The sequence below is a fragment of the Psammomys obesus genome, unplaced genomic scaffold (genome assembly GCF_907164565.1).
Source record: "Psammomys obesus unplaced genomic scaffold, mPsaObe1.curated_primary_1811, whole genome shotgun sequence".
Lineage (NCBI taxonomy): Eukaryota > Metazoa > Chordata > Mammalia > Rodentia > Muridae > Psammomys > Psammomys obesus.
In genome coordinates this window covers 20,417,513-20,439,469 of record NW_026595981.1, presented here as the reverse complement: position 1 = coordinate 20,439,469, position 21,957 = coordinate 20,417,513, and the positions used below count along the sequence as shown (strand labels likewise).

At 54.2% G+C, this 21,957-nt stretch overlaps 1 protein-coding gene across 1 annotated transcript; it reads right to left on the bottom strand.

Annotated features, from left to right (window-relative positions):
- Positions 1 to 7,999: 7,999 nt before the first annotated feature.
- Hoxb9 (homeobox B9) lies at positions 8,000 to 11,429 on the bottom strand. Its single transcript, XM_055620105.1, has 2 exons — positions 10,892 to 11,429; positions 8,000 to 8,312 (listed from the first exon to the last, which is right to left on the bottom strand). Exons 1-2 carry the CDS (start codon positions 11,427 to 11,429, stop codon positions 8,077 to 8,079), a joined length of 774 nt encoding a protein of 257 aa, XP_055476080.1. The 3' UTR covers positions 8,000 to 8,076.
- Between the last annotated feature and the right edge of the window lie 10,528 nt (positions 11,430 to 21,957).

Here is a 21,957-nt window from a genome sequence, read left to right as displayed (position 1 = left end):
GAGAGAGAGGGGAAAAAAAAACAGCGGATTCGCCGGCTCCTAGTCACCTCGCCAGGGAAGGAGAGGAAAGGGAGGAGGAAGGGGGGGGAAGAAAGAGGGAAGGAAGAAAGGAGGAAAGGAGGGAAGGAAGGAAGGAAGGAAGGAAGGAAGGAAGGAAGGAAGGAAGGAAGGAAGGAAGGAAGGAGGGAAAAGAAAGGAAAGACGAAGATCTCCGAGCCGCCCACACTTTTTGTGATTTCCAGGAACGGGAGAGCGGAGCCTGCAGAAAGTCTAAGCCTGCATGGCAGCCGCGGCTCGCTCGCCCTCCCCCCCACCCCCCACCCCCCAAAAAACAAAAATATACCGCCACTTAAAGAGGTCCTCGCTTTACATTTCGAAGAAGGGATGCCAGTTCATAAACAGTTTTCGGTGATTTACTTCCCTCCAAATGAGTTCTTTCATATTTTGCCCGGTCCTTTCACCATCATTTGCATCCATTAGAGGCCCGTCATCCTATTGGCTTCTGGGTACTCCTCCCGGACAGAACGCAGAGCGAGGGTGAGAGCGAGAGAGAGCGAGCGAGCGCGAGAGAGAGCTAGAGCGAGAGAGCGCCAGGGAGTGAGGAGAGGGCAGGGAGAAAAAAAAAAAGGAGGGGAAGGAAAAAAAAAAACACCCAGGGAGAGAGAGGGGGGAGAGGGGGGAGAGGGAGGGGGAGAGGGAGAGAGAGAGAGAGAGAGAGAGAGAGAGAGAACGAATACGGATTAAATCTGTTTAACTACCTACATTAATGAGATATCTCTCGCCTCACAACAAATCAAATACCTTCGCAGACCACCCCCAAAGACTGATGTGGGGGAGTCTCGGAAAAACACCACGCGCGCGCACATTTCCACGACGCCGCGCCTGGCGTAGGCACGCTGTTAATTTCGCAATTTTAACGAGGCAATTGGAGTCTTTCTAAATGTCAGGGTCGCTTCGGAAAAAATGTAAAAGAACACGGCTTAATTGCGCCGAGTTTTAAAAGGTCCTATAAATGTAATTGGTATTTTAATACAAGTTATCAAATCATAGAGCTTCCTCTCCTAAACATATTTTCCAAACAAACGAGGTAGTCATATTTAAAGCTTTAATGATCAATTTCCTTATTATTGATAAAGGTTTAACTATCGTGTGGAAGGGAATTGGCTGGGTAACCAGCTCCCCCCCACACACACAAAAAAACCGGCTGTAAACTCTTTAACAAACTATAAAACGCAATAAACCCGGAGTCTGTTGTTGATGCCGAAGCGCATAAAAGCTGTTAGCATTTTACGAGTTCTTTCCTCTACAGCTATAAAACTGCAGCTCCGTTCGCCCCCGCCGCCCGGCTGCAGCTCGGTGGGGGCGGATAAGCTGAACGACACCGATTATGGGTTGCTGTTGATTTTTTTTTTTTTCGGCGCAAACGGTGATTTCTTTTTTTTTTTCCCCTGAGATTTTTCACCTCCTTCGCCCTTACCGACACACCTGCCCTCACCACCACCCTCTTTAGAGGCCCCAAACCTCCCCCCGCCCAGTCTGTCCCCACCCAGGTCACTGCACTGAGCAGACATTCAAGGTTTTTCTTTCCAAAGGGGAGTCTGCGAGGGTCCGAGGAAGGAAGAAGAAACTTTCTGGTTAATGGCCAGTGCTAAAGCAGAACGGGGTTCTCCTTCGGGCTCGGGCGGGCGGGCGGCTGCCAGTTCTACAGTTTATATAGGCTTTACCTGCTGGTCTTGGGGGGGGGTGCTGCAAGGGAGAGAGGGGGGTCTTCTGGAGGCCTGTTGGCCTAGCCAGGGAAGACTGGGGGAGAAGAAAAGGTCTGGTGTCAAAACGATGGCTTCTCACAGGGCCAATGCACACCTGTGCCCAGCCTTGGCATCCAGTAACCAAACCCAGTTGTCAACCAGCTTCCTGGGGCCAAGTCCCGGTAGCCTCCACACAGGCCTCCTAGATATAGACGGGGACCGTTCCATCAACACGCCAGAAGAGATTCGGGTAGTGGAGACTAAAGCTGGGTACCAAGGCCTTGGTGAATGCTGCCTTATGCCCTCCAGTGCCCTGGGCAAAGGCCGCAAGGTGAGAGTCTAAAAGGTACCTGTTCTTCTTCTGTGCCCTCATAGCCACCAAAGGACTCCGATAAAGCAAGGCCTCTGAGATATCCATTTCCCCTACTTCTCTTCTTGGGGTGCCTTTAGTTGAACCTTGGGAAAAAAAAAAAAAACTAGAGATCTGAGGCCTCAGAACCCAGAATGTGCCCCATTCCAAATGCAGGGCCTCCTCTGGGTGCCTGGCACGGGGCTGGCAGCGGTTAGACCTTAGGAGGCCCAGTGTGAGAGGCAGGACCAAAGGCGGGCCGGCCTCCCGAGGCTGCTGGTGTGCGAAAGGAGGCCGGAAAGAGAGAGAAGAGGAGGGAGAAATATTCTAGAACAAAGGCAGAATCAATTTTACAAATAAATTCAATCGATTGCTCATTCTCTGGGATGCTTCTTTTGGGGAGGGGTCCCATGAACCCCAACCTTTGCAAAAAAAGAAAAAAGAAACCACAACGTTTCCAAGAGAGCTGCATTACTGGTTTCCACTTAACCTTCTAAAGTGAGTCCAGTGAATGGGGAGACGGGGAGGGGGGACAAAAAGGGAAGGGAAGAGAAATGAACCAGGCTCTGTTTGTTTCGTTGTTTTTGTTTTTGTTTGGGCTTTTTTTTTTTAAACACCAGGCAGAGGGTGCAGTGAGGTAAAACCTAAAGCAGAGTCAAGTTGTTTCAGGAGCGAGCATTTTCCTCAAGTGCGAGGTTGGGGGGGTAGTTACAGTCACGGATCCGAGGGCTGGCTGGTGAGGTAGAAATCCAGCGGCTCCTTCTAAATCATCCTTGCGCCGTGCCAGAAATTCCTGATGGAAGGAAAATGTTTCTGTTATAAGAAAGAAGGAGGAAAAAAAAAAAAAAAACCCAAGAAAGAGCGCGGAGATAATTTATAAGCCCCCAACGGAGGGCAGATTTATTGGAGAACCTCGAGTCACTCTCCGCTGGCCTCCCCGCACCTGGTGCCGCGCAAAGGGGAGAAGCCACACGTGGGGTCATTTTTGGAGGCTCAGGTTGGAGGAGGCCGAAGCTGGGGAACCAGCCTGGAGGGGTCGTGGGCGTTCAGAGCGACCGTCCCGGAAAGCACCCTGCCCGGGTCCTGGCCTCCAGCTGCTCGGTGGCCGCGGACGGACCGGGTCCCCTCGCTTCGCCCTTGGAAGGGAGCCGGGAGCCGAGGCTGGGCGCGCGCAGGGAGCCGCGGTCCTCACCTGCCCGCCGGGAGGAGCGCGGGGAAGCGCCCCGCCGGCCCGACCCTGACCCCGCAGGGGAGACCCTGCCTGAGCCTGGGTGGCCAGGCGCCGGCCCAGCCCGGGCCTGGACCCCCACAAAGGCTCTGGAGCCGGCGGCGCCCTGGGGTGGGGGACACCAAAGCCGGGTCCCCGTTCCTGCCCATTTGGGGGTGTCTGGGACAGGGACTGCAGGTCGGATTCCCTCTCCAGCAGGTGTGGGCAGCCCGCCGGAGGGCACAGCTTCCTCCTCAGACCCGCAGGTCCCTTCCCCTCACCTGACCCCACAGGCCTGCTCCTCATCCCCCTCGTCCTCACTGCAGGGAAACCCCACTTCTCCAATCAATCAGCCTCCTGGGTTTGGGCCCATCCTTTCACTATTTTTATCATTAACACGAATCCCCGATTCCCGTGCATTGCTCGCCCCACCAAACACCTTCTCGGCGTGAGAAACAATTTCTTGGTGGGGGACAAAAAAAAAAAAAATCCGGAAAAACGAACCATTGGAGAAGGGAGGGGGGAGTCTACTATCATTGAAACACATACAATAGGGGAAAGGGGGCTATAACAAACCCTACACTTTTATTACGTGCAAATTAGGCATGACTTTTGGTAGCTCGCTCTCAGTTCCCGGATACAGGGCCCAACAAGGTGCTGCGTGGAGCCGCAGGAGCCCGGGGCTGCAGCGCCGGAAGGTTTCATATGGAGCAAGGGTGCCATCTAGCGGCCACTCTGCAGAAAGACGCCCTTGCGTCTGCCCAGCCGGGTTCTCCGAGAACCAGCAGAGGAGGCGGCGAGAGATTAAACTTTCGTCGTTACTAGAAAGAAGGGAGAGAGATGAGAGCAGATAAGAGAAAAGGCTGCGGGATCAGGAAATGGCTCGTGAAATAGTTCAGATAAGCTCAAAGTAAAAAAAAAAAAAAAAAGAAGAAGAAGAAGAAGAAGCTGTAAACCCACCCCCCACCCCAACTTCTGGGGGAGACGCAAAGCCTTTGCATCCTTTATGGTCAGTGAAAGAAGAAACGAGCGCTTTTTAAGCCCTGCCGGACAGTTTCACAAGCTGAGGGCTAACAACTGGGCTTTTTTTGTGAGGACCGGGAAGGGGCTGAGGAAATGGAATGGAACTGAGGAAGGATCTCTTCCCCAGATTTCTGCTCCCCGCCCGCGCCCCGCTGGACCGTGTGTGTGTGTGTGTGTGTGTGTGTGTGTGTGTGTGTGTGTGTGTGTGCGCGCGCGCGCGCGCGCCCCCGGGTAGGCAAAGGTTTCTTGTTTATGGCTGGCGGTTCTAGAAGAGATGTGAAGAACAAAGACGGAAGTCCTAATTTTGACTGCCGAAGAAGCTTTGAGGACCACAAACTGTTCTTTCTCCCAGCTGTCAGCGCCTTTACTTTTTTATTTTCAACCCTCAGGGAATCCCACCCCACCCAACTGCCCCTGATTCCCAAGTTCCAGACCCCCCCAAGCCCCAGACCTGGGTTCAGGAGGGGGTGAGCGTGGGGTCTCCCTAATAAGGCTGCCCCATCCTCCCAGCAGGTCCGGAGCCCGGGCTCATCTGTGGCTTTCCTCTCCGGAAAGTTTGCCCTCACTGTTTGCTTTGCTGCTGTTTAGTTTCTTAACCTTCAGAAATTTATACCCTATAAACTTTTATAGCGGTCATATTCTTTTATTGCCGCGCACAAGGCATTGAATTCTTCTCCCAGCTTCTTGCTGCCTCGCACTCTCTCGGTCTCTTTCTCTCTCTGAATCTCTCTTTTATGACAACTGATTTCCCCATCTCCGGCTCCCCGAGCCTCTGCACCTTCCCCTTTGTTTGTCTTGAAAGAAGCCACCACCCCGGGGCTGGGGACCCAGACGCCGCTTGCTGCCCCGAGCCCACTTCCAGACGCCCTCCTACCCTGCAGAGGCCCAGTCTCCAGCCTCGCTCTTTATGCTTCCTTTTGGCAGAAACTGGGCTCCCTCGGCTCAGCCTCTGCAGGCGGCAGAGCCTGGAGAGCCAAGGTTGGAGGAGCAGCCCCATCTACACCAGCTGTAAAAGCCAGATTAATTTTCCATAAGCCTCCTGGCAGGCTGCCTGTCCCAGCTGCGGTCCCGGGAGCATCCCTGTCTCTCGCCTCCTGTCTCTCTCTCTCTTGGATCTCCCCTTGCCCTTTCGTTAGAAAGGGGTAGGACCGGTCTGGGCAGGCTTCTTCCTTTCACTCGAGCTAGCCTTTGTCTTCATCTCCACCCCAAGCCCGCAGTGTCTCTCGGCTACCCTGCCTTGTGGCAGTGTGCAGCGGCTGAGAAGCTCGCTCGCTTGGGGCCAGCGGCAGGGCTGGAGGCTGGCGGCAGCCTGAGCCTCAGGACCGAAATAAGAAAAGCAGGGCTTCCGTGACTCCGGGACAGGCTCTTGTAGGGACACAGCGCAGTGCAAAGAGGAACGGAAAGATGCCTCTGGAAACCGAGTGTCACTCTGGGGGTCCTTTTGGAAAGGAATTCCTCCTCCCTTCCGAAACATCCGTGGCTTTCTTTGGAGAGCTACCACACACCCTCCAGACTCCACAAGCCTCAGACCAAGGCGGCTGTCCTAATAGCCCGACCCCAGATGTGGGGGGTGGGGGGGGGCGGGGGTCAGATATCGACAAAGAATCCTGAGCTTCAACCCTCGGAGCCACCCAAGCTCTGGTGCACCTCTGAGTCTCCACGCACACCCAGGCGCCGTCCCACAGGCCATAGAAGAGGAAGGCTGCTCACTGCTCTCCTCCCCGGGTGTTCTGAAGCGGTTAGCTGAGAGGTGAGCCCCCACGCGCTACAAGCCAGCCTCTCCTTCCCCTGAGTTAGTGGGGTTCGTCCGCAGAGGAACTTTGTCTCCGTGAAGACCCCTTGCTCTGGGGTCTTGAACCCCTTCTCCTCTTTCCTCCTCCCCCCTCCCAGGTCTACTGAAAGGATCTTGCTCCGTTTAAGCAGGGGTCTTGGGACTTGGGACCCCACCCACCAGGTGTCAGCCTCACCAGAGCAGGTAGAGGGGCCCCAAATAGGTCTAAGGAGAAAGCCCCGTGGCTGTGGACGCTAACTTATGTTTGTTTGAAGCCATGCTCTTTAAGCAACTGAGCTCTTCGTTTAAGGACCAGAGGAGAAACAACGCAGAATCAGACACAGGCGAAGTTAGTTTTCTAGAGCGATATATATTTTTTTTTGTTCTTTTTTTTTCTTTTTCTTCCAAAAAACAAACAGTTAGAGTTCTAGGCCCCTTGCCCTCCCCGCTCCCACCCTCAACCCTCCCTTATAAGCAACAGCTGGAAAATCATTGCCAAAGAAATCACAAAACACAAGCACAATTTCACCACAGCCACTGACAAAGCAAAAAGTAATAAAAATAAAAAGGAATAATAATAAAATAAAACTCAAAGTTCTACTGGAACGGCGTCTTTGCAGGGGAGGGAGAAGCAGGCCCAGGAGTGGAAGGGGTTGAAAAGCTGGGGGAGGAGAGGAGAGGAGGATGAGCCCCTGCTGGATGGCGGAGGGAGGCATGTTTTCTGACTCTTTCCTTTGCACGCGGGACTATGTGCACTGGCATCAGCAGCGGGGTGGGCACAGTGATGTGCTCCCCCACAGTGAAGCCCCCCACTCTGAGCTTTTTTTTTGGTGGGGGAGGAATCTCGATTTGTCCCTCTGGCTAGATGCCAAGGGGTTCTCTTCTCCGTGGGTCAGAAATGGGGAGAGAGCCGCTAGCCCCGCTTGCTGAAGCCATTGCTCCTCCTGTCCTCCTGACCACCTTCTGTGGACTGGAGCTGGGGAAATTGATTCACAATATATTTCCAGACTCCGGCCTGACCTGGCCTTCTCTATGATGGGGTTGACCTAGCAGGGGGCAAGAGGGGGCTTTTTTTTTTCCTACCAGGGGAGACTTGACTAGCTGGTGCAAGATGGATTTGGCTGAAAGGGGAGTTTATTTCAGAGCTGGTGTGTGGGGGGGGGGGGGGAATGGGCAAGAAGGCAAGACTGTGGCCGGCAGGAAAAGCTACGGTCTGTCAAGGGGGCTGTATGAAGCGGGGAATGGCATTGCCAAGGCTCCACTGCCCAGCATCTGACCTCCTTTAGCTGGAAGGGGAGGGAAGCATGCAGAATCAAACACTTCCTGCAGGAAAGTGAAAACCCTAGGAGAGGCTCCGCTAAAGGAACCGTCACAAAAACCACTCCCTGCTTTTTCTTGGGGACTGGACTGGCCCCATCTGCCCACAGGCCTCTCCTGGCAGTTCCATAGGGATAAGTATTGGGGTGTTGAGGCTGCAGGGCCTCATTAGGAACAACCCCAGACACCTTCCTAGTGTGCGTTCGGATCAAGGGGCGGAACCTGGATGAATCTGCTTTGAGGGCAGCCCTGCTGGGCTCCAAACTCTGTCTGTGGGCATCCGTTGGGCTAGGTGCAGTTAAAGGGTTTCTGGGCTGTGACTGGATAGGTACAGGAAGGGGACGGGCAGATTGAGAGAGAGGGGCTGGGGTTTTCAAGGAAAAAAAAAAATTAGCGGGGATCCTAGGAGCATTGGCTAGGGTTTCCTTTCCTTGAGGCCCGTCACTTTTCTAGGAACCAAGTACAGCTAGCTTCTAACTTAACAAAACTTCCTTCTAACAGGGTTGGGGGGGGCAGAGAGAGAGAGACGGATAGGCAAAGGAGTGTAGATGAGGAACTTTAAAGAGGAGATGCCCTTCCCCACTCACTTGGATAAAACCCAGACAGGCAGTGGATTTGCAGCCACCACATAAATAATAAGAGCGAGGAGGGGGGGAGGTCATCTTTACTCTTTGCCCTGCTCCTTATTCATTTTCTTCATTTTCATCCGCCGGTTCTGAAACCAGATTTTGACTTGTCTCTCACTCAGATTGAGGAGTCTGGCCACCTCGTGCCTGCGGTCCCTGGTGAGGTACATATTGAACAGAAACTCCTTCTCCAGCTCCAGCGTCTGGTATTTGGTGTAGGGACAGCGCTTTTTCCGGGAAGAGCGGGCGTGCAGCCAGTTGGCAGAGGGGTTGGCTGAAAGAGAAGGGATAGAATCAAAGGAAGGAAGGGGGTGAAGGGTCCCAGGCCAAGAGGGCACCCTCAGGTCTCTACTCTGCACCTTGCGGGTTACAGAAAGACACCCAGATCTTCAAGATCCCGGCAAACACCCCGAGGTGGGCCAGGAGTTAAGACAGACAGCTCCAGGGGACCAGCACTTTGAAGAGGACAAGAGCCAAACTAGCCAAGCTTCTCTCCAGCTTTGACTGCTCCAGGCTCTCAGCCTTCCCCTACTGGTGTCCAAACAGACCCAGACAGGTCAGAAGAGCTCAGTATGACATGAAAGGTCCCTTGGCTCTAGATTTCTGAGCAAAGAGAAAGAACTGGGTAGGGAATGGAGCTGTGTTCATCAGCCATAGCCATGAGATCTCTCGTGGCTTCTGTCCAGCCCCAGTAGACCCTGCCTAGATCATAATCTCTCAGCTTTGGTCTAGAAGGCAGTGGACGGGTGAGTCTGGAGAGACAGCCCTCCCCACCACACTCCACAAACAAGAGCCTGCATTTACAGCCGCAACACCCAGAACACTCCAACACACAAGCGACCCAATTGCAACCATTTATCAATTGCAGCCGGTGGACAGGGGGAGCCCCGAGGCTCCCGGATAACTTATGGTGGCAATAGCCTCTTCTTTTCAGCTCCCTCAGCTCATGGTTTGGTTAACACAAGTTCAGGGAAGCTGGGAAGCAAAATTGCTCCAGCCCCAAGGTGGGGAAGGAGAGAGAGGAGGTGGGAAAACAGGAAGCCCTTCACAGCACACCTAGCCTTTTTTTTTTTTTTTTTTAACTGACCCTACAGCGGAGGCAGAAAAGTGTAATTGAGTGGGAGAGGGACAAAGAGAGGAGGAGATAGCACACACACACACACACACACAGGCTTTCCTTTTTTCTCTGCAGCATCTCTCCCTAGACCCCAGGACTCAGAAAAAGTTGCCCTCCAAAAAGCTTCCCACTCCCCAAATGTAAAGCCCTGAATTTCTACGTGTATTTTTAAAAATTCACCCTACACTAAGTAGCCTGTCTTACCAATTTGCAGCGCTATTTCCTTAATGTGATTGCCTGGGATGGGACCCACAGCCACATTAAATATGAAAGAGGAGAGGGGGGAAAAAAACTGTTCATAATTGATCCTAGCCAAATGGCTGCCTCGCAATAATGGGCTTTCCAGGCCGAGTTTGGGGCCATGGGGGGCGAGGGGTCTGTTTGGGTGTTTGCTGGGGGTTTGGGAAGAGCCAGGCCCCGGGGATATCAGCTCCAAATGACTCAACCTGGCAGGTTGGAGGTATGTGGGGCTGCAAGGAACAAGGGGGAGCGGCGTCCCTCCTTGCTTTCCAGAGGGCAAGCATGACCCCCAGTGACCCATTGGCCACTCTGGTGGTGGGAAATCTGATAGGACAAGCAAGGACTAAGCTACTGGCCCAAAGGACTCCCGGCTCTTTAACAACAACAACAACAACAAACAAACAAAAAGTAAAGAGTTCTCTCTCTCTCTCTCTCTCTCTCAGCCAGCCGCACTTTTCCAATTGGGGTTTTAGCAAGGGTGCGTTCAGGAGTGGGAGTTGGCAAGAAACTCTCCAAGGGTAGAATTCTCCGCCCCTGCGCAGTCCTCCTCCTCCTCCTCCTCCTCCTCCCCCTCCCCCGGGTCCCTCCGGGTGTGGGTGTCCTCTCCCCCGTTCTAGAGGTGGGCCCTGACTTTCAGCAAGTGGTTCCTAGACTCTCTCCGGGGGGCAAGACTGTCCGGGCTAAGTGCCCCGGAGCCCCGGGGAGAGCAAAGCGAGGGAGGGAACCGCAGAGGAACCGGCCACCCCGGCGAGGACGCCCTGGAGGGTGTTGGGGGGGAGACCCCGGAGGGAAGGCTCCCGGGGAGGGGGATTCCGTCCCCGCACCCAGGGCTTTCCCCCCCCTCCCCGCCCCCCTCCAGGCGCCGGCTGCCGACCCGACGCGGCCACCGCGCGAACTCTGCTCGGCACGAACCTCCGCCAAGCTGTTGCATCGCAAATAAAATCCTAATGAGCCCCCTCCCCCTGCCCCTCGGCCAGCGGGGACCGTCTGCGCGTGGCGCTGGCGGCTCTGCCCTGCGCCCTCTCCGGCCCGTGCTCGCGCGGGCCCTCGGCCACGCTTGGCCACGCTGGCCACGGCCCTGTCCCCCACGCCACTGTCTCAGGTCCCCTCTCCCTGTTCCCAGCCCGCGGCTGGGGAAGAGAGGAGGAAGGGGGACCAGAGAGAGTCGGTCCCCCGGTCTCAGCGCCTACAGCCACTGCGGGTGGGGGCGGCCTCAGTGTCCCCTTTGGGGCACACAGCTTTTTTTTTTTTTTTCCTTTCCCAGGTCCCTTCCTCCCTCTCCCCTCCACCCCCTTCCAGCCCCGCGGCCCCCGGCGCGCTGTCCCCCCACATCCTCCGCTCTCTGGCCTCTCCCCTACCCTCCCCTGGGCCTGGCCTGCAGCCTGGGAAGGGGGTGGATGGGTGGGGTGGGGAGGGAGAGGGGGGAGGGAGGAGAGGAGAGGATTTCCTTCCTTTTTTTTTTTTTTTCTTTTCTCTTTTTTTTTTTTATAACTTACTTTGATCCGGCCTCTCTTTGTCCTCGCTTCCTTCGCAAATTTTATTGTCCCCGTAGCCGGCTCTTTGATTAGACAGCGCGGCCTCCCGGGCCGCCGAAGTTTCCAAACTGTAGTCGGGCGTGCCCTGTTTGAGCAGCTCCCCCGGCGCGCCCAGCAGCGGCTCCGCCTTCACCGCCGCCTGGCCCTGCCCCGGGGCGGCCTCCGGGCGCGGCGCCGGCTCCAGCCAGGTGCGGAGGTACCTGCCCTCGGGCCCCGGCGCGCCCTGGGGCTGCAGGTACGGGTGGTAGACGGGCGGGAGGCTCCCCGACGCGTGCGGGCTGAGCGGCGCCCAGGAGGCGCCGAACACCGGCGCCTTAGGCTGGAAGCTGCACGAGGGGAAGTCCAGGTGTTCGGCGGCGGCGGCGGCGGCGGGGCCCGGCGGCTGAGGCCGCGGGTTCGAGTACTGGCCCGACGGGAACTTGCCGGGAGGCGCGTCCTCGCTCTCGTGACTTATGATCGAGTCGACGTAGTAGCTGCTGAGCGTCCCGGAAAGGGACATCCTCAAGACATTATCCGCGCGCCTCGCCTCGCACGGGGGCCCCCGAGAAGGGAGAACGCTCGCCGAGCCAGGGGGGAAACGGGGGCGCACGGACCCGGTGTGGAGGGGCTCTCGGACGCGACCCCCCGACACCACCGGCACATCCACACGCGCCCAGGCGCGCACGCACGCACCCAGGACCCCCCCCCCCCCCCCCCCCCCCCCCCCCCCTCCTGGCTCAACTTCTCCCAGCCGACAAAGTACAGTGGAGTAGTACAGCCGGGCTCCGGAGCTCCTTGCAAAATGATTGGTCAAAGTTTTGCGGACTGCCTTGATAAAGCGTCAGCTCCGACATAAATCAATCGGGCTGGGGGGGGTGTGGGGGGTGAGGGGTGGGCGAGGGCGGGGGTGGGGGCGGGGTGGGGGTGGGGGGGTTCGCGCTGCGCCCGCTGCTGTCATCCGTCCTCGCTGCATTCCATATCCAGGATGGATCGTTTTTATGCTGATACGATGTGCTATCACGTCAGGGCTCCGGCGGCCACGTAACCTCAGCCGGAGCTGCCGGGCCGCCCCGTGGGCCCCTCCCGCTCCTTGCAGGAAAGGGGGGGTAGGGAGCGTGTTCTCATCATGGGGCGAAGGGGGCGGAGGCGAGGCGGAGGCGAGCAGCGGGCTGCCTCTGGAGGGACTCGGGCTGCGGAGCCCTCTCCCCAGGCGGGTTGGAGAGAGGGAGAGAGAGAGAGTGTGTGTGTGTGAGAGAAGGGGGGGGGGAGGGAAGACCAGCGTGCAGGGGAGGGGGAGCGCCCCAGCCTCGGAGCAGCGGGAGGGACCCGACAGGGTAATTAAAGAGGAGGTAGTCTTGTCAACCCCCCCCAACACCTCCACCTCCACCCCGCAGGCCCTCATTTCCTGTCCTCTGTCCCCTTGACAGAGATGTTTATTAAACAACAGCAGCAGCGCAGCGACCCACAGGAGATGAAGTAAAGGGATGGGGGGAAAAGTTGGGGGGGGGTTTATAGGACGGTTATCCTTAGAGGCGGGGGTTCAGGACCCAGTTTGGGGAGATTTACAGGAATGGCCTCTCCGTTTGATCCTGCAGCGGCTGAGAGGGGAGAAAGGGGAAATTTGGGCCCAGGGTCCGAAGCATCCTCATCTGGCCTGAAATTAGAGCCCGCCTAAGGCCAAAGGGACTCGCTAGGCCTTGGAACTAGTCCACGGAAGAGTTTCAGGCAGCTAACCGGCTTTATTCAACTCCTTGAAATTTCTTGGGCCTTTATGGAGGGCTGGGTCCAACTGCCATTTCATCCAGAAACCTCTGAAACCCTTAAAACTGTCTAGGTAAGGTGGGGGTAATGTGAGAAAGGATCGGAGAAGCTCTCCAGAGATGGAGACAGGGCCCCCAGCCGGTACAAGTGCGTTACCTTCCTCCCCAAAGAGCAAGGGGCCAGCTGAATTCTCAGCCCAGCTCTCCTTACCCAGATTTGCAGCTCTGGAAAACGTCCAAAGGCCAACCTAGGGCAGTACCAATTACAGCGGAGTCCCCGGAATCAGTGCGTTCCCCCACCCGCGGCCTCCCCCCCCCCAATCCTCTCGTGGAGCTTCTAAACAGTGCATTTTATTAGCAGCTATTCTGCGGCCCTGCGCAGGGACTCTCCCCAGAGGCCACCGGCTGGCTTCCTGGCGGCTCTCCCAGCTCTTGGTTCTTCGGCTTCTGCCTGGGTACAGGCGCGCCTCCCTGGTGTGGAGGTCTGGGGGGCCCGGTCCCTAGGTGGGCTAGGTTTCCTCTGGTTAGGTGTAGGGACAGTTTTCCTGGCTGTTCTCTGGCAAACTGGAACCATGACCTCCTCATCCTTCTCCCCTCCTTGTAGAAAAAGTGCCATTCTAACTTGGGGATTATATATGTATATATTATGTATATGTATACACACATATATATACATATATGTATATATGTGTATAAATAGATATACATATAATCCCCACTATCCCCTCTGCCCAGTGGAAGGCTGTGTGCACCTCCGAGTGCACGCGCGCGCACACACACACACACACACACACACACACACACACGCTTGTCTTTCCAAATGAAGCCATCTCATGTCATTACGTGTGAAATACGAGAGCGGAGCGCCATATTTCTTCACATTATGGCGATTTCAAAATGATTTTTTAAAGATCAATGCAGGCGCCCAGCCGGCCCCTTCATTTCCACCCACGCTCTTGGGGAGCGACAGCCCAGCAGATCCTGGACCAAACAGCGTGAAGATCTGTTCTTTCCATATTGCCCAAAAAAAAAATCCCCGATGCAAATTCTTCTAAGCAGCGGTTGCATGCTTGGAAAAGTCAAGGGAGCCTCCCAGACCTGCCAGTGAGAAGCTGGGCCTGGAGCAAATGAATCACAGTTAGGGCAAAGCACCTGTTCCTGCTTCGCTAGACGTATAGAACCTGCCATCAGTTTTACCTGTAATAAATATAGTCTTCAGGCAAAAAGAAAAAAAAAATCCCTTCCCCACCATAAATAACAGCGTTATGAAGCATGTCGGTGGGGGTATGCTTTTCTGTAGTATATAAATTAGGGCCCAAAAGGACATGTGAACTGTGGGCCAGGGTATTTTTATTTATAGAAAAGTCATAGAGCAGGGCTGTTTTTAAGACCCAAGCTGTTGCAGGCGCTGGGCTCCGCCTGCTGCCCTCCTGGTTCCCATTCCTCTCCTGGGCTTTGCTGGAGAGAAGTCAAGGGGGCCCATTTAGTTTAGAAAAGGAGAAAGAACCTTTGGGCTCCTGGCTTGTGCCCTGAAAAAGTGAGATTTAAATTCATATTTGTGAGTTTCATTAACTGCCTAGGGAATCCTTAATCCCTGGTGGAATCATTGGGGCTTCTCCCCACACACACACCCCCGGGGGTGGGTGAGGAGGCGAGCCAGGCCTCTTTTCTGAGTCAGAAACAGTTTTGATATTTGCTCAAGACACTGGGGTAAAAACAATGTGGAAGAGACAGGTTTGGAAGACCTCTCTGTCTTCTCTAGAGAGATAATTACAGAGGAAAGAGAATGAACTTTTCCCTCATCCCTGGAGTCTATACCCCACCTCACTCCCCTCCAGGTGAAGACACAGCAGCAGCAGCAGCTAGCCAGCAAGCAAGGAGTCTCGCCCTTGCCACCAAGCTTTCCAGAAGGGATTGCTGCCTCAAACTGGAGCTCAGCTTCAACAGAGGCAAATGACAAAAATGGTCATCCTTGCTGGGATGCCCTGTGAACCCCTCAGACTTTTTTTTTTCCTTCCTAGGCAATGATACCCACTGTGCCAGAGCAGAGCACACAGAATCCTGGCCCCTGGAACCCAGGGTCTAACAATACTTAATAAAAATAACATTCCAGTGGGGTCACTGTCCGGAGAGCAGAGCTACACTGCATCCCACCCCCTTTCCTAAAGAGAAAGAAAACCCTGTGTTCCCTGCAGCCTCTTGCCGTTTCTTACACTGGAGCCTTGACTGAACACAGCTGAGGCCAGTAGCTAGAAGCATGGAAAACAAAACAAAACAACAACAACAAAAAAAAACACTCTAAGGCAAAGCCTCAAGCCACACTTGGGGCCCCCAGGCAGCCAAGAAGAGGAGGCTGACCCTGATCACAAGCAGCCGGTAAGTGCCTACTCTTTGGGAGACTCTTTGGTGTGTGTGTGTGTGTGTGTGTGTGTGTGTGTGTGTGTGTGTCAGTGAGAAGAGAAAAACCTAGGGATTTAAAAAGGGAGTACAAGAGAAAAATAAAGGAAAACAGTGAGAAAAGAGAAAATACTTGGTTTTTAATTAATAAACTATAGCTGAAATTGATGCACGTTGGATTTGAGCGGATGTTTGTCCTGCCTCGGCTTCAAACATTGGTTCCAAATCAGTTTTCTATAAGAGAACCTATCGTTCGAAAATGCTCGATTCCATACATTTATAGTATATGGGCTCTGTCTTCCCAACTGTAATCCTAAATGCGCCTGAACACTGGCACTTAAGATCTAAGTGTGTGGTTATGTACATAATTTCTGTGAACACTGTAGATTAATAGTGATTCTGTTCCTTTTAAAAAGTATGACCCCAAATCTGGTGTGCATGTTTAAAAAAAAAAAAAAAAAAAAAAAAAAACACCTATAGAGAAGAAAAAAGCCTGGGTATTTATGCCTAAATTTTGGCTATAAAATATTAGCTGATGTAGAAGCCTCACGTGAAATCTTGCCTCTTAGTATTCAAGCAAGTTTTATATTGCATCTTCGAACAAATAAATGTGTGTGTTAAAGCTGGATTCAATTACTGGAACATTTTATGGGAAGGTGAAGGAAATACCTCCAACTGACCCAGAAGAGGTCATGAAATTTGGCGACTTTTGTTATCCAACCATGAAATCCTTTACTGCGTGTCTTGCCCCAAAAGGCAGGGACAGCATGCACTGTGTGACACTTATTTCATGGTAGCGATGGGCATAAGGGTGGAAATATCATTGCTTGTGTGTCTCACACAAGTGTGAAGGAAAAGCAGACAGACAGAGTGTGACAGTCCTCAGGTAACTGTGAAGGTCCTGACAAAGCACCACTGTAGACAACAAAATTGTCAGTCCCCTGTCTCTGTCCCCCAAGCACTGGAGACATTTCTTCTGACCCTCAGGATTAGACTGCAGACCTACTCTGGGATACAGTGAGGTTTAAAGATACTTGTTCCCTTAGACATTGGAGGGGGAAAAGGAGGCACCAGAACCCACACCCTTCATCCAGAAACAATCTCCAAACAGGTGTATACACTGAGGCAGAAATCTGGGAGCTTCCACAGCCCCAGGGAAGGACCCTAAATGGAAAATAATGAAATCTTCTGACAGCCCTCACAGGATGTCAGAGGTCAGCGGGCCCCACTGGACCTGAGGAATCTTCTTACCAACTCTCAGCCACCACAAATATCCAAGACAGTGGGAGGTGGCTGAGTCCTGTGGGAGGAGGCACCAAGAAGGCCAAACGGGTGAGCTGCAGGCGGAGCGGAAAGGGTTCTGAGCAGGTAGAAGGCTATTACACAATTGCTTCCATAAAACCTTTGGCTGTTGTAAAACTCTCTGCTCTCCAAAGACTTTATATTCTCCTTTCTCTCTAACATCCCTTGTTTTCTTTCTTCTTCTTCCTCCTCCTCCTCTTTTTTTTTTTTTTTTTTTTAAACAGCACTTTTCCTGGGAGGAGGTGGCCAGGGTGGGGAACCAACCAAGTGGCGGAGTATGGCCTGGCTTGGGTTTTTTTTTTTTTTGTTTGTTTTTTTGTTTTTTGTTTTTTGTTTTTTTAAGAGGTCCGAGGAGAATCAAGGTAAGGCAGCAGGAACTTTCCAGACCCCCTTGCCCCACAGAAGGAGATGAGAAAATGTTAAAGTTCAGAGTTTAAGGCCCTTCCTTATGAAGCAAAAATACCCGCTGCTCTAGAAGGATACTCTCCCTGTGTTCTCTGCCTTTGCAGAGACCTCTTGTTCAAACACCCCCCACCCACCCCCCTCACTGTCTAAATCAGCCTGGCGCCCGGAGTCCCATCCGGTCGGGAGCCTCTTTCCTGGGCCCCTTTGCCCATTTCCTCTGCCTCAAGCAGGGAAAGAGTTTAGGAACAAAAGTTAGCCTATGCCTTGGCAAGTCCTCCTTCCCACCAGCACTCCTAGGAACTTCTTTCCTGGGCACTGAGCCAGCAGCAGCCTTGAAGGGCTGGGGTCAGAGAGGACGAAACCGCCCTACCCCGTCCCGGGCTCCAGCCCCACCATCAGGCCAGGCTGCACTGAATAACCTAGCAGCTTTAGATTCTCCTGATCCTTAGGCCATTTCCCCAGAGGGTGGCCCTCAAGACATGTGTGAACCTACAGGCCAGCTCAGCTAATGGGTAAAGAACCAACTAGAATCTGGGAAAGGAAGCCCCCCCCCCACGTCCACTTCTGGAGTCTTACCCACTAGGGGGCCCTAGGAGGGACCCCAAAGGCTGGCAGACAGAGACTGCAAAAGACCCCGGTGTTTCTCTTTGGGATTGCTACCCACTGGCCCCTTAGAGGAACTTCAAAGTTGTTTTGGTTTTTGTTTGTTTGTTTTGCTCAGGTAGAGCCCCTGTCATCCAAAGATACGAAGACTCAGAGGACTCCCCGCACCCCCCCCCCCGTAGCCCTGTTGGAAAAAAAACCAAGTCAGTGCAGAAACCTTTCATGGAAGGTCTTTGACTGCAGACAGGAGCCCATAACCCAAGGGCTTGAAGCCCTGGCAGCTGCTATCTTTGACTTTGCAGCAAAAGAGATCACCTGAAGGTGCCTTTGAGAGATGCTCACATTCCTACCCTATCTTCTCCTCTCTCTCTCTCTCTCTCTCTCTCTCTGGTGAACAGACATCCTAGAATCCTAGAACTCCCCAGGTTTCTTCTTGAGGGAACACTTTTTGCTATTCCCAGATGAGGGGCCCCGTTTATTATTTTGCAAGGGGTAACCCGCCAGTCCTGAAGGGCCCTACCCGACCCCTCCAGCTAAGCGAGAAGCAGTAACTGCCGTGGATCAGGTGGTTTGATGTTGTTGTGTTCAGAAAGCCAGGCCCAACAACATGAAACTACCTAATTCACTCTGCAGTTCCAGTTCAAGCTCCGGGCCAGGGCCCCCCCCCCCCCCCCCGCGGGCTCCCGTGGGCCAACGTGGCCACAGAGCTTGCATCCCCTGCCTGACTTGTTTTCTTCTACTTTTTCCTAACAGAGCCCAGCTGCTGGTAAACAAGGGATTTGAAGAGCGGGGCCCAGGACTCCAGGAACTCCTTCAAGAACCCTGGCCAGGGCCTCTGTGCAGTACCTGCTTGGGCCTCGCTGGAGTGCTCCCCAGATGAAAAGGATTCTTAACATCAAACTGCTAGAAAGGCTCGCGTACACTGACCATCTGGCCAGTCCCTGGGCTCCAGGGTTACCAGGACTCCCACGCAGCTCTGAGAGGTCAAACCTTCCAGTTCTATGCCAATCCCAGTCTTGAGGCCAGGGAGCGTGGCAGGGTGAGGGAGTAGACAGGAGACTGGAGCCAAGCAGAACTGAGAAAAAAAAGTCAGAGTTAGAAAGTATCACGGATTCTAAGGCCACAGACAGCTGGTCGGGAAGGGAGACAGCAGGCTGGCTTAAACCGCAGCCCTGCTGAAATGTGCTAGGACCCTCCCTGGCTGTACAGATGCTGAGCAGCCTCAGGTAGGACACTCTTTTCCGCCTTTATAGGGAAGTGGAGATGTTGAGAACCTGGCTTGGTGGCTTGGGCCGGCAGGGAACTAGTTTGGGTCCCCCTTGCTCCCTCGTGCTCTAGACAGGCTTCTCTCCCCACTCCCCTCACTCCCCGCGTTGCCCCAGCTTCACACCGTCCTGAAGCTGAGGCCACAACAATCAGAGACTTACCTGAGCCGGTGCGGAGGGGCCCGGCTCCCTCCCTCCCCCGCCCTGGAAGGCGAGTGTCCGTGTGGCCACGTGTCCGGCCTGGAAATCGGAGGTAAGGAGGGAGTCTGCCTGGCTGCCGGCATCCCCCTCGGGGATGTAAATCTTGGGGACCGGAAATACAATAAAACTTCACCGTGCTGATGAACTTCAAACAGTTTATATCCCCTCTTGTCCTGAAAAGAAACACGGCTTTGGTGGGCCGGGGGGGGGGGGGGGTCGTGTAAAACGGAAGAGAAACAATTTAGGAGGTGAAGGAGCTTGCGCAGGCTCCGTCCGTGTGGAGAGAGGTCCCCCAGGCCTCGGTGGTGCCCTTCTCTCTAGCTCCGTGGCCAGGGCCTCAAGCCGATTCGCCTAACCTGGGCTCCTAGAGCCCGGAGCACACCCAAGGGCCCTGGATGAGGGCTCCCAGCAACCTGCCTAGGCAGAGCTGAGCGCCCTGTACTCCTCGCCACAAGCCTAGCTCTGTGCCCCACAACCCGTGTTGTCTGCGCGGTGAGGGCTTTTTTGGTTTTTTTTTTTTTTTTTTTTTTTTTTTTTTAGGGCGTCCAGACCTTTGCCCTGCCCGCCCGTTTATTGCCAGGTACTTGCTAGAATGGGACAGGGGACTTGGGAAATTCTCAAGGCCTGAAAAAGGGGTTGGGGGATGAGCAGTGAAGGGCTCCAAAGGAGAAACTCGCGGGGGGACCAACTCGTCCCGCGTGGAGAGCCGAGTGAGAGCTCAGAATGGCGTTTCCCCCCCCCCCGCCCCCGTTCCCTGCCTGCTCCTCTTTTTAAAAAGCCTCCAAACCAAATCCGAACAATCACCAGCTAAGCGGACCTCGACTTGCCACTGCTCTTTCCGCTTTGGCTTTGGGAAGTTTGCTTTTTTTTTTTTTTTTTTTTTTTTTTTTTCCCCAGAATTTCGTGGAATCCGGATTTGCTCCACCAGGGGACTGCAGGGAAATTAAGAAAAACAATTCCCTTTCTCGGGGTTTTGGGAGCCAGGGCAGAGGCTTCTCATCCTCTTTCCTCTGCTCAAAGTACTTGTTTAAGTGAAGGGCGACAGCACCCTTGGATTCCATGCACCCCAATTATTCATCACCAAACACCAAAGCTTTGGGTCTAAAGTACACTCGAGAGGCTGCTGAGACTACCTCCGGCTCAGCTCAGGACCGGGGCTGGGGCTGAGCTGCAGGCCTAGGAGAGGTACCCGGCCCCATAGCCCAGACACACAGGTGCAGCAGCCCTGACCTAGCCTTCCTCCCTCCAGGAAATGCTGCCAAGGCTCCCTCCGCTGGTGATTTAAAGGTGAGGGGGAAACAGATTTTTATTTTTTTAAACTAGGCTCAGAAAATACCAAGCTGTTTCTCATCGTTTAAATAATAATAATAAAATCCGAAAGGCTGAATTGGCCCCGTTCTGCCCAGGTTTGGCCAGGGGTGAGGAGAATCGTGGGCTGGTGTGCCCTGTGGTGGATTCCTGACACCAAGACGGAAGAGCATTTGGGACAGGAAGCACCTTACACCTCTCAAATATTTATTTCCCCAAATGACATCTCCCAACTCTGCTCACTGTGTACCCGGCTCTGCCCCCAGCCCCGCCCCTTGTTTTCAGTCTTCACCCTGCTCAGTTTCTATCGAGAATACTGTGGTGGCAGCCATGCCTGTAGCCCCTTCTATTAGCCTTTCCCTCCAGAAGACACAGAGGAGGGAAGAGGAAGGACAGAAGGGTTCTCTCATCGGAACTAGTCTTTTTCCATTTCTGATGGAGCTGCCCGGCCAGGGATGCCCATGGCTGAAGATCAGTGTGCTGGCTCCCTGCTCGCCGCTGGCCTGGTCTCTGTAGCTCCGTGGCTGAGGACAGGGGCTCTGTGGGAAACCAGGAGAGGCTGCACTCTCAGCACAACACACTCTCACGCTTTTCCAGAGGCTCTGCAGCGTCCCCTAACTCTCAGCCCCTGAGCTTGGGGGCCATTGGTCTGCTTAAAAAAGAAGCCCGCAAGGATTCAGAGATTCCTTCAGACCTGTTTCTCAGAGGCCAAGCTGCTTCCTTCCCAAGGCCATCTTTACCTCAAAAATCAGCTTTCAAAGGCTCAGCCCAGACTCCCCTGGGCAGGGCTACTGGTGTCTTCAAATGCCGCCCTGACTATTGCTGGGACACCGTCGAAGCTACTCAGTAAGTAAGGGCCCCTCACCCCTCAGACGATTTCCAAGTTCTTTCCCAAAACATGTCCATCTCCAAATTATTTAGAAACCCTACAGTCAAACGATAAGAGGCAAGGGGAAGTTTCCATAGTCCCCTTTCTTCTTGAAGTTAACGCATACTTCTAGCATGAAGGAAGAAGATGAGGCTGGGCAATCGGGATGATGAGAGGAAACAGTGCGGACATAGCAACAGAACCCCAGATCCTTAGAAGAAACTGACATGCTGAGACTTTTTCTCTTTTGCTTAGAGTCACAGGGATAAATATTTCTTTGAAATCCCCGCTCCCTTTCTCTTCCTGGTGTTCCTTACGAGGCAGAGAAGGGGCAGTTTCTGACGAGTCAAAGGTGCCAGAAGCCAACTCCCCGACCCCAAAGCGGGGAATTTTGTTTTGTTTTGTTTTGTTTTGTTTTGTTTTGTTAAGTCTAGCGCTGTGCCTTGGACAAGCCGCTCCGCGGTCGGCTACCGAGCGAGGCGCAGGACGCGACCGACCTCTAGGCGGCGCCCTGGCGTCGACTCGGCGCGCAGCCCGATCGTCCCCGAGCGTCTCCGAAGCTCAGCGTCCAATACCGAGCGGAGGGACAGGTTCCCGCAGCTGCAACTGGGCCTGGCTGGCTGGGAGCCGGCCGCCAGCGCGTCGCCTTTGGCGCCCTCTGCCAAGCAAGAGAAACAAGATTAAAAGAGCGCTGCCTGGGAAAGGACTGGGCAGCGAAGGGAGGCTGCACCAGGGCCCCAGCCCCCACCCCTGCTCGGATCCTTCCGCAGCGGAATCTCCTTTGATCTCCCCTGTCGCCCCGCTACGGGGCAGCGCCAGCGCCTTTAAACTCCCTCCCCCAACCAGAAGAGATGAAGTCCCCGTACTTAGCCCAAGATCTGAGCAAATAGTAAGAAGGGGGGGGGGGGGGAGTACTCTCCACTCCAAAGTGAATGTTCT

Excerpts from the sequence above, each read along its gene's own strand:
- Hoxb9 (XM_055620105.1), bottom strand. The coding sequence starts at position 11,429 with ATGTCCCTTTCCGGGACGCTCAGCAGCTACTACGTCGACTCGATCATA. Across the intron at positions 8,313-10,891 it reads CAAAGAGAGGCCGGATCAAA|CCAACCCCTCTGCCAACTGG; the intron begins GTAAGTTATAAA and ends CTTCTCTTTCAG.